Here is a 12457-nt window from a genome sequence, read left to right on the forward strand (position 1 = left end):
CGGTGTAGATTGTCAGGGCCGGCTGACTTGAAGGTATCTAGCTTCTCAAGGTGTTCCTTCATGAGGTCAGCATTAATGGAAGGCAGGGGATCTCCCTCACCCGGACCGCCCTGTCCTGTGGTGGGCATGGGCGTCCCATGGGACTGATGAAAGACCGATGCAAAGTACCCATTTAATAGGTTGGCTTTTTCCTGGGCGTCAGTTGTTCAGTTGCCCCATCTGGTTCAGCAGGGGTCCAGTGTTGCCCTTGCTTTTCCTCCGGCTCCCCACATATCTGGGGAAAAATAAACATTTAATTCAGACACCGTAAGTGTGTACCATACTGTTTGTGACAGGCAACTTAAGACTTATACTCATTTTACTTGCTGAAGAAAGAGAAAGACGTGTAATGATTTGTCTTTGAAAGTGGAAGGGAAAGATTTTTTTAATGCATATGAAAGAAGAACTGAAAGCCCACATAGCTCTGCCGGTACAGTGCACTTAATTCCTCCTAACTTCCCTGCTCATCTAGTTTTGGGTATTTTCTAAATGAGGGATGTATATCATATCCAGGTATGATGGGAAAATAACAACTGGAGAAGTGGATGAGACCATTGCACTCACTTTATTTTGACTGCATCATTTTGAAATCTAGATAAGAAAGATTGACGTAGTCCTTAAATCTATGAAGTACCAACATTGCCATGAATGAACTGTAAAAGGAAATTCTCCGAAGAATTTTAGGGAAGGGCTGGCTCTGAAGTTGCATGCTGTAGCACTTCACTATATTTTTTAGTGGGTTGTACCTCTGAAGCTTGCTTTGTCCCTTCTATGTAGCAACGTATTTTGAGAGATTAAAAAGCCATTTCTCAAGCATGGAATCACAGCTGTTCTATTCATTTAGTACCCTGTTCTTGCTCTACACTTTGCAAATGGATATTAGATGGTTACTGTGATATTCTTCACTAGTTTGCCTGTTTTCCTCCTCAACCGTAAAAGCTAAGTATCTCCCCACCCTGCTGGTATACCCATACTACAGCCATTTTAAAAACATTGTTGTTGTCTGCCTCAGCCATCTCTGTATCCTTCTTTCCAAGTGGGAGGATTCTTCTTCACTTTAAGCTTGAAATAGCAGTTCTTTGTAAGATTTTAAGGGAACAGGAAATTTCCCAAGATAGCATTTCCTCTATGATGCTGTGGACTGAAGAAGAGCACTGCTCAGAGAAGACTCTGTTTTGGTTTCTGCTCACTTCATTACATTTTGTTAAGACATGTAGTGTGTAACCTTATTTCACTTTGCATGCCATTTAGGTATGTATGCGATAGCATAACTAATAGTTTTTGGCACTTACAAAGAGTTTGCAGTTTGGCTCTGGCCACTTAAACCTGCACATATCCACTGAGCATGGACAGATATGCAGCTGTATATGCATGAGGCTAGGGAAGTTCTGAAATTTTAGCTGAGCAAAAATCTATGTAGGTGTGGGGCAAAGGACACTGCCATGTTTTAAGCCCAGGAGCAGGAAATCCAAGTTCTAGGTACCACCCCGCCATGTGGAAGAGTTTGAACCTGTATCTTTTCATTCCTAGCAGAGTGCTCAAACCAGATTTTTAGACCTTATCCAGATCCTTCCCCAGCCTTCCTCTTAAAGCCAGTCCACTGGATAGCCAGAAAGGGAGAGGCAGAACCAGTAAGTTTCCAGTAAGCTAAAGGTATGTAACTTGGTAATGTTATTCCCTTCGATGGAAGGGTATGTAATTCATGTTCCCTTGCATGGAAGGGAATCTTGGGGCCTCTACCATACTGCATTGTGTAAGTGTGATGGTGTACTTGTAGTAATTGAGGTCTGTCTTTATTCCAGTAATACAGTTGGACTAATAAAAAGGTATCACCCAAAAATTCTGGTCTCTCCATGCAGTATGATGGAGAGTTAACAGACTGAATTTTATTAGTAGATGTTTAGGATTGTGAATCCAAAAAGATGACAATGCCAGTAGGGAAATACAAATTGTCCGAGCGAGGGACTAAGATTAGAGGCATAGGGGTGAGGAGGGGAATGCCAGCTAGGTTACAGAAAATGCAATGTTAGCCAACTAAGCCCAGGGGTAGGGAGGGGAAGGGGAGGGAGGGGGTTTGCAACACTGAAGGAGGAGGAAGATAGATGCACCCAAACCCATACAATGGTCCGCAATGGTGGAGGAAGCAGGTTGAAGAAAGCGTCTCAGTCCATATAGAGTCTTATTGTGGGGGTCCTCTTCAGGTGGAGCAGGGTGGTCCATTGCTGAAGAATCCTCTCGAAGTGAAGTCCATCTGGTGCTTTCATTAAGCTTTCAGGGAAAACAAATCACAAAGGCTAGGTACAGAAATTAGATATAAACTGGTATAAGTGATTGGAAATCTGCTTATATCTGTATCACAATAGAAGTTCTGTGCACATAAACCAATTTCAAAAAGGCTGAAACCAGTTTAAGATTAACCTGGATGGATGTAGTATCAGACTTAACTGATTTAGGTTAAATTAGTCCCAGATACTCTCCAGATTCAAATCAACTCACAGTCCTCCAGCATCCCAGGAAGCTTTTCAGCCGTTCCCCACTGCACAGCCTCCTCCCTCCCCCCTTGTAAGGTGGGTAGGCTAGTCTTGGCCCAAGCTTTCTGCCCCAGCTGAGCAGGGAGGTGTGCTCTAGCAACCCCTGCTTTCTGGCATGAGCCACTGCAGGCATGTGGCTGGATTTCTGGAATAAAAAATGAATGTCTTGTCACTTGCATATTGGTTTAGTCTGTGCAGTTTAAACTAACCTGCAAAGATTGAATTAATTAAGCCTTGGGCTTTTTTGACTGTGCTTAGCCAAAAGGAAGTTGTATCTCTCCAGTACTTGTAGCAATGTAAGAAAGCCCGACAGTAACAAATTAACAAAACAATGGGTAGCTACTTTCGGAGGGGGGTGGGGGAAGAAAAGAAATCACATGCAAGCATATGACTTTTAACCTTCCCAGTCTTGCTTTACAGGGTATCATAATTGTGATCTCTGGATCATTCAACACAGAGCAAGTAAATTACTTGCTCTTCTCAGTGCTTTACCCTGTAGTTTCATTATCCTGTTTACCTCCCCAAAATGTCATACTCTAGTAACTTTTAATTTGCTCTTTTACAGAAGAAGAAGAGGGAAGGCAGTGGAACCAGCTCACTGCCCAGAAAGGCAAATTCTGACTTGGATTTAGTGAGAGAACATGGCATTTTGTTTGAATGTTCCCCTGATAACTGGACAGACCAAAAGAAACCACCACCAACTATGACTTACTGGGTTGTAGGGTAAATAATGTACTTACTCAGATTTACATTAGATGCATGTATCCACCTCACAACTTTCTGTAGTACTCACTGTATCTATGTGTTTGCATTGTGGGTATCCTGTGTTTTCTTTGGCTTTCTTTGAAACCATCAAACGTCTCAGCTGCATTATGCTCCTCACATAGGGGAAGAAAAAGAAATGTACAAAACTAAGAGAGGCAGAGAGATTAAATTTAGTATTTTCCTCTAAGAAATCCTTTTGAGTTGATTTCTCATTAATTTCTATGAGTCCTTTCTCCACAATTATCTCTTGTTACTTTGGCACCAAACAGATCTCAAAAGTAAATGTTAAACACCAAGAATAAGGATCAGTCTTAAAAAACAAAGAAAACTATAGTGGAAAAAATAAGTTCTATTGCAACTTGAACTCTTACAACTTTGGAAAACTATGCAGTTGTTTTGATCCAGAGCAATTAGGTCACCACTTATCTTGCATCACTCTTCTCCCATCTTTTTAGCCCTGCCTTTCCGGTCTGTATTACCGCTCGAGTGATGAGAGAGGTTCAAGTTCAGTCCATCAACAGCACTTGACCTCCTTCTGTTTCCAACATTCTGTCTTCAATCTCCTTACTAGACAAAAAAGAAAAGAGGACAGAATGTTCCAAGAGCTGGAAGGACTGACATGCATGCTGATCCATTCTTCCCCCATGCAAACAGCAAACTATTTACAGGCATGGGATCAAAGGAGCATTTAGTCACTATGCTTGATGGACACACTGAACTTTTGCTGAGCAACTGAGCTGTAATACTGATTGTAAAGGGTTTTGCTCCAGGTACATCAGGATAAGACCACAGAAACCACATTACCAAAGCACATTTCCATATGTGAGATAAGATCCTGCTCCTAATGCATTTAGGGTGAACGTCACCATAAAAATAATCAATTTAGCCTGCAATCATAATTTTTTTTAATGGTATTTTTCAAACTACCCTTGTCTTTAGAGCAGAGTGTGCCTGTTTTTAGTTTACTCAGTTATCCTTCAACTCAGATGTCTTAAGATGAACAGACAAATGGCTGTACGTAACTACAGTATGTATGCCTTGACAATACTGCTGTTAGGACCGGAAAGGCTAAAATCCTGAGATCTGCTTCACATGTTTCTGGAATCTTTAAGAAAAGTTTTCGTTTTCCAGTTTCAGCATGATCAAATGACATGTGACACCAAGTGCAATCCAATACTACTTGGGGAGAAAACTACTGTAGTCACATATTAATAACCTGATTGTTTAGGTTCCCTCCCTGTAGGCAACCAGAGAGCTCGTGTATAGGAAAGCACCTGCCGAAAGAAACGGTATTAATTTTTAAAAGATGTGAATAGTGTAGATTTCCCCCCAAGTACCCTTGTGAGTGAAGAATACTGAGTCATAGAAAACAGCAGAGAAAGCAGTATGGGTGAAGGTATACAAAACCTGAAAAAGGTTTGTACTCTTGAATCTTAAAGGCAAGTGAGTGGAAATTAAACTTAAATTGTTTTGAATAGCTAATAGATAGCAATCAGGTGATGTAGAGGGGGGTTGTAGACATTGGACATTAGCTTTACTCTACAGTTGTTTTCAGTTGGTTATAGAAACCTCATAAAATATGGAATTTCTAAAACAGGAAACAAACACCTCCTCCTGACACTGGAATTTTGTTTTTCTCTAGGAGACTCTTCCTACATCCAAAACCTCAGGAGTTTTATGTCTGTTTTCATGACTCAGTCGCAGAGGTTGCTGTTGAACTGGCGTTTAAACTGTCCTTTGGCTTAGCTGTATAGATGTACTTCCTGACCCTGCAGCAGTCCTGAGCTGTGCTGAAATCTCTCTTAAAATACTTCAATCTAAACAAAAATGAATTAAGTCATGATGCCCTTCTGTGAGTACTTTGAAGTTCTTTTAAAAAAAGAAAAGAAAAAGAACTGGCTCTCTGTTAAAGAAGTAACATTTCAGTGCTGATGTATAACATCAACTGCATATGGAAAAAGGTTTTCCTGAGCACGAAAAACCATCGTTTTTATATACAAATGAATCATGATAAATAAAGATTGCAGTTTTACTGCATAGAAACATTAGCATGTTGTGTACATTACAGTAATGTCTGGTATGAAATATAAGGTAAAAGATATTACACTTGATATGCTGTCTCAGTATTTGGCAATCAGTGATAGAAAAAGAAACTTCCTCAGTAATTAAGCTCATGCAGCTTTGAGATCATGACAATTCCTGGATATTTCAGTACTTCTCTTAATAAAATGAAGGAAAAATCTACAACCAAGTGGCGTTCAGATGTGCAAAATTAGCAGGTTATCTGCATTGTGCTCTTCCACAGTCAAGAGCTGTTGTGCTGTTAATATGTTAGTAGATTTCATAAATGGTACTATTAAAAAAGTACAACTTTGCCAGAAAACAAACTGGATCTTTATGAAGCTATAGAAAATAAGAATGTGTGTGTAAAAAGGCATTAGTTGATAGTTTTGTTTCTCAAAACTATGCATGAACCTAATTATTTTTATACTATTTTGATGGCTTTATAATAAAGAGATATGTATATTTATAAGATGAAAACAATGTACTGTCTTCATTTTCTTATATTTACTTATGTTTTCTATTTGTAACATTAGGCAATATTTACAATTAGTCCTGTTACAATTTGCTAGCTTTTGTTTTTTTTTGTGGGGGGGGGCGTTAAATAAATTGGTTGTTACAGGTTGGTTCAAAGGAGGTAAAGAAAAGCAAAATTTGAACAAATAAATTAGAGAACTCCTACCAAATCCATCTTTTTTGCAGACTGCTATAAATGTATAATCTAAAAGCCAAGCTGTTTTCAATAGCTTTCTTACTAGCTGGTTTAATTTAGAACAGACATTTGTAGGTCCTTTCTTTTTCTTCTTTCCTCCCTCCCTATATAACATATACAAGTATTTATACTTGTATATACTTGTATTTAATGCTGGCCCTTCAGGTAGCATCATATCCCATTCTGTCAATGGCTGAACAGTTCTTTTTGGGGTTCTGCCATCACTGATTGCTTTTCATGGTTCAGCCAGCAAGAGAAAGTAGGGTGATCAAATCAAGCCTGATCAAATTTGTATCTAGTTCTGGGGCACTACATTGAGAAGGATATGGAGAAACTGGAGAGCAAGGAAATGATAAAAAGGTTGCAATACAAGCCATATGAAGAAAGTTTGAACAAACTAGGTATGTTTACTTTAGAGAGAGGGAGATTTAAGAGGGGGCATGATAGCATATTTGAAAAGCTGCCAGAAAGGGAGAAAACTTGGGAGGGAGAAAAATTGGTCTCCCTGGTCAGAAGGCAGGGTACAAAACAATAGGTTTAAACTACAAAAAAGCAAATCTCAAGGGGTAAAAAATTCTTAACTTTAAGAATAGGAAAGTGGAGCAAGCTGCCCAGGTGAGTTGTGGAATCTCCTTTATGAATGGTTTTCAAGAAGAGGTTGGATAGGTATTGGATGGTTTAGGAGATATGAATCCTGCCTCTGTGGAGGAGTCGAATTAGATTAATTTAGATGTGCCTTCTAACTCTAGATTTTAGCAGTATGGTTCATAGGATCATAAGGAAAATAGGACTAGAAGGGACTTCATAAGGTCATCTTAAGTCTAGACCCGTACTCAAAGCAGGACTATCCCTGATGTAAGTCCTTGTGCCCTTCTATTTGTATTTTGAAGTTCTTTTTGTTTAAAAAAAAAAGAAAAAGAACTGGCTCATGGACTAACTCTGTTAAACAAAGAAGTAGCACTTTGGTGCTGATGTATAACATCAACTGCATATGGAACAAGATTTTCCTGAGCATGAAAAACCATTGTTTTTATATACAATCAAATGAATCATGATGAATAAAGATTGCAGTTTTACTGCATAGAAACAGCATCCCAGCCAAGTGTCTAACCTACTCCTGAAGATTTCCATGGATTGAGATTCCATGACTTCTCTAGGTCCCCAGTTCCAATGCCTGACCAGCCTCAGAGTCAGGAAGTTCTTTCTAATCTCCAACCTTAGTTTCCTCTACTGCAGCTTGAGTCCATTGCTCCTAGTCCTGTCCCCTTCCAAAGAGAAAAGTCCATCTCCATCCTCCCCATAATCACCCTTCAGGTCTTTGAAGACTTATCAAGTCTCCTGTCCATCTTCTATTCTCCACACTAAACAACCCTAACATTTTCAGCTTTTCATCATTAGTCATGCTATCCAGGCCCTTAATCATTTTCATTGCTCTGCCCAGGACTCTTTCAAAAATGGTCCATATTCTTGAATCATTGGGCCCAAAACTGGATGCATGTTCCAAGTGAGGTCTCACCAGTGCTGAGTAGAATGGACGAATCATTTCCCTTGATTTGAAATAATACAACACAGCATACTGTTGACCATTTTTTTGCAACAAGAGCACACTTGGTTCATGTTCACTTTATGGTCCTCCAGCTTCCAGGTTATTCTCTGCAGTACTGCAACCTATGTATTCATTCCCCAGTCTGTGTACACCAATCATTCTATTCCAAGTATAGGAACTGGCACTTATCCTTGTTGAATCCCATCTGATTGACTGCAGACAATTTTTCCAATCTATCCAGGTCATTCTGGATCCTAGCCCTGCCCTCTACAGTGTCTGCAATCTGCCCAACTTGGCATCTTGTGCAAATTTGCTAAGCATGCACTTAATCCCATCATCCAAATCATTAATGAAGATTTTGAACAGTACCAGACCCAGGACAGACACCTGAAGAACGCTTTTTGATATCTCCTCACAATTAGACATGGAGTCATGGATGATTTGCTTATTGAGTGTGATGATCTATCCACCTATGAATCCATGTGGTACTTTTACCTAGGCTGTTTCCTTAGCTTGTTAATGAGAATGTCATGGGAGACAGAAGGTCGGATAAGTCTTGGCAATGTTTCCGTGACACCTTGCATGCAGACTCCTGGCAATCATCCAAACCAATAAGTCAGGCTGGCAAATGGATGCTTCCATACCCTGCAGAAAGGAATTGCCGAGTACCATTACCTATTGCTTCCTCCTGGCAGCACAAGTCTCTATCTTAGTTCTGCTAGAGGAATATGGTATGGCCTCTCCACCTCTGGATTGGGCTCTGATGCCAGGACTTCATATCTGGTCTTCATCTAGACAACCACAGGTTCAGAAGAGGCTTTCTGTTGCTACAGGTGACAAACAGCCAGCTTCTGTCTTCCAGAAAATCTCCACCTTGTCTTCCAGTGCCCTCTTTACCTGTCCCTCTTCCAAGATGCTGGAGGTGTCTGTGCATTGAGTCAATGAAAGTGTCATGCTTGCAAATACTTCTGATCCTGTCCACCACCTCCTGCAGCATCCTTACCTGATTCCTGAGTGAATCTACTACAAGACACCTCTCACACTGCAAGCACACCCCCACTTAGCTGTCCCTGTCCAGGACATACAGGCCACAGGCTCTGCAAACCTAGCCAGAACTTAGGTGGAAGCCTCAGTGGTCAGTGGCTGTAACTAGACAGACCTCACAGAGGTGCCAGCTGAGGAAGAGCTGGCAGTGGTAGGGGCTTTGGCATTGCAACATCTAAAAAATTCCCTCTTCCTCCCTTACCTGCCTCCACTCAGCAAACTTACAGTGAAAAATAAATAGTCTAGGCAAACTCCTTACTTGGACTGTCCTGTTCACTGGTCCTGTATTGCTGACTTCTAGCAAGCCTGGCTATAAAAGAAGCATTTTCCCATTCACACTGCAGTCAGCTCAATCAGTTGTTGGGTTTGAGAGCTCCTCTGCTCATTTCTCCAAACAATCCTTCATAATGAAGGGTTGAAGCTACACCACTGCAGCAAACTGAAGCTACAAGCCAGATACTCACCAGTACTCACAAACCCCCTCCCCCAGGCACCTATGGCTTAGCTACTCCTCTCCCAAGCAGGCAGCTCACTCAAACTCTCCTGTTCGCTATCATGTTAGTTGGTGCAATGTCACTTGCTTCTTTAATGGTTGCACAATTAAGCTGAAGTTAAAATGGGTAAGAAAACAAAGGCAGACTGATTTGCAGAAAATCACGCTTGTTTCAAAATGGGAAGTTCAGATCTGAGGCACACAAAAATGTGTGGTCATTTGGAAGATTTTGATCTATACTCCATATGTACCAAATGGTGGGAAGTATAATATGAGATTGATTGCATATATGAAATATTTTTACAATTCTGCTGACATTTGTCAGCACTTAGAAAAAGTAAAATGCTATAGGACTATTTAGTATTAAAATGAGGGGTTTTACAGTCACTGCTGAACTTCTTCCTGCCTGAAACAGTCCAGGTATCGAAAACATTCTGTACTGAGGTGTACATACATGCAAATAAATGCATTCTTCAAAGAAACAAAGTGGGGAAAGTTGTAAAGTCACTAAATCAGTCCATAATTACTTCTGTTGCTGATCACAACAAGCCCTGCATCCCTGCACCCCAGAGTCCTGGTGTTGGTCAAGTGATCTGTGGGGCCCTTCCAGCTTGGCATGGGAGTGGGGGGAAATGTCCCTCCATCATTCCAACCTCATCAGGCCTCCTGCCTCAGCCCTCTGGCTGTAATCCCTGGGGCTACAACTAACCAAGCCTACAGCTCTCCATACTCCAAACCTCCAGGCTACACAGAAACAAGGTAACGTCACCAATACCTCCCATCCTGTAGGCCAGTTAACTGCATTCTCTAAAGATTTTACAATATTGCCAATAAGCAAGCTACACCCAAAGGGACAGGAAAAAAGAGGGGAAAAAAACAGACCAGCGCTGGTATTGGCATAGAACTAGTGTGCAACACTCCAAGGCAGGAAATGGAGTGGGACTAAGGTATAACAATTAAAAATGGAGGGTAACTAAAGAGGAAACCACAGGGACCAGGAAACAGCAGAAGGAATAGGAAGCAGGACTGGCAGATAATGCACCAAAGGCCCTAAAGGGCTAGGTAGCAACGGACATGAAGTAGAGCATGACAGATGAAGCGACTACAGATTAAAGGGGTCAGAGTAGGCAAAGACACCAAGAGAACAGACACAGTAGGAAACAGAAGTTAAGGGAGACAAGCCAAGGGGGCAAGGAGGAAGAGGGAGACAAAAACCATGAAGACAGCATAAAAAATGCCTGGGGAAAGGGGACTGCAGACAACACAGGGAAGTGAGGGAGTCCACAAGCTAGGAGTCCACACAAACCAGCAGCATGCAACATTATGGGGTGGAGGAACAGAATTGATTGTGAGAAGCAGATGCAGCTACATGAAGTGCCCAAGTGCTTTTGTTAAAGGAGACATTGTCAGGCTGTTGCCGGTTGGGGCTGGCAGAATTCCCCCAAGCTAAGTTAAGGTAGGTTGGACTTTTGAAGACAGGGTTAAGCCAGGTGAATGTTCATGTCCTACAGCTACAGGGAAGTGCTCCCCGCTGCGCTTCCCTCCCCGCTTCTGCAAAGCAGCATTGAAACCCGGCACAGCGGGGGCACAAAAAGCTGCCTGCTCCCAGCTCCCCACTGCCCTACCTGGGTAGCTGCTGATAGCCACAGAGCCCATGCTGGGGGGCAGGGGCTTCAGATAGGGGGAACAAGGCAGCAGCACTGGGGGGCAGGGGCACAAGCAGGGCATCTTGCCATGTACCCCCTGCCCTCATTTTGTTTTTCTGGCATGCCGGCACTCCAGTACTTCCAAGGTAGGCATTGTGGGGGGGTTTGGCACTCCGGCCAAAAAATGTTTCCTATCCCTGACATAGCACGTGCATGGCTTCAAAGCGCTTTTAAAATGGCCAATCACATGAAAAACAAACCCTTATCAAATAAGCTATTAGCTGAAGGCAATATGGAACAAAGTACCTTGGGGAACTTGTGTTCCTTCAAGGCTTAGGGCTTTTGGCTAAGATCAAGTGTATTCCCTTTGTGGGGCCGAGCAGGCAGCTGCCAGCCAGATGCTGGCAAGGGATGTGGGGTGGAATCAAGCCTCCTTGCCTTGTGCCCCCCAGCGGCTAACCTGGCTGGGGTATTGGGGGGAGCTAGGCTGGGCCCACGAGATGAGGGCTCCATTCCATCCCATACCCCCTCCAGCTAGGCAAAACCCAACTGGCAGAGGCTGTTGCCACTGTCAAGAGGCCCAGGTGGGGGAAGGGAGCTCCCCCTCACTTCATGGGCCCAACCCAACTCTCCCACAGTACCCCACACAGGGTAGCTGAGGGGGATCATGAGACAAGGAGACTCCGTTCCACCCTGCCCTCCCCACCACTTCTAGCTCTGGTCAAGCAAAACCCAACCAGCAGCTGCCTGCTGCACCCCCACCCACCAGGCTCAAGCCCTCCAACCCAACAGGCAAATAGTGTAAAGCCCCATGACTTCGACTGCAGTTCCTGAATGTTTGTAGGCAGCCTAAGACTTACACTAGATCATGCAACTCCAGCAGCCTTAGGCACAAGAGCCCTCTACCAAGCCGAACACATGGTCTGGCTGCAACAGATGACAGATTCAAGTTGGAAGACAGGGAGGACACATGAACAACCCAGGGAGGAAGGAAGAGAGGCACAGGTGGTGGCAAAGCAGAACAGCAGACCAGGAAGAGAACCACAGCAGGAAGAAGGAACAGGAGACAGGCAAAAGGGAAATGAAAAGGGAAGGACAGAAATTGGGCTGCAATGCCAGACATGGAATAGGTAGGACCTGAGAGCAAGAAGCAAAAGAGGAAGGCAAAGGAGGAAGTGATAGACCAAGCAGGAGTGGAAAACAAAACGGGGGCTTAATTATCCCATAACAACTGACTGGGGGTGGGGAGAAGTGCAACAGGAACAGGAGCACATGGACACACAAGAGATGTGGCAGAACAGAACAGGACAGAGGTACAAGAGCCAAGGAGAGAAGTGAGGAAGGACCAGGGAACTCCAAGTTTAAGTCATCAGGTAGGATGGACCTCAGAGGACAAAGCAGGTGAAGGGGGCAACTGAGAAGGAGCAAACTGAGCTAAAGGGGAAGGAAAGAGGCAAAGGACAAACAGGGGACTTCCGGAGGAAATAACTGAATTCTGTCCAGCAGATTACAGAACTAGCGAAGAAGAGGTTAAAGAAAGGACAACAGATTAAAGGAAGAAGAGACAATGAAAGAGAAGGCAGAACCAGGGGAGAAAGAGGAATGGGTACAACTGAACAA

The 12457-nt window shown here is 42.9% G+C and overlaps 1 protein-coding gene across 1 annotated transcript in view; it reads left to right on the forward strand.

Annotated features, from left to right (window-relative positions):
* The window catches only part of INTU (inturned planar cell polarity protein), a 91855-nt gene extending 85979 nt beyond the window's left edge, over nucleotides 1-5876 (forward strand). Inside the window, exons 15-16 of the mRNA XM_019534026.1 lie at nucleotides 3136-3293; nucleotides 4978-5876. Of these exons, the coding sequence (XP_019389571.1) occupies nucleotides 3136-3293; nucleotides 4978-5089 (270 nt within the window). The 3' untranslated portion in view covers nucleotides 5090-5876. The remainder of the gene's footprint in view (nucleotides 1-3135; nucleotides 3294-4977) is intronic.
* Nucleotides 5877-12457: the final 6581 nt, after the last annotated feature.

This window comes from Crocodylus porosus, unplaced genomic scaffold (assembly GCF_001723895.1).
Source record: "Crocodylus porosus isolate Cpor-Errol unplaced genomic scaffold, CroPor_comp1, whole genome shotgun sequence".
Classification (NCBI taxonomy): domain Eukaryota; kingdom Metazoa; phylum Chordata; order Crocodylia; family Crocodylidae; genus Crocodylus; species Crocodylus porosus.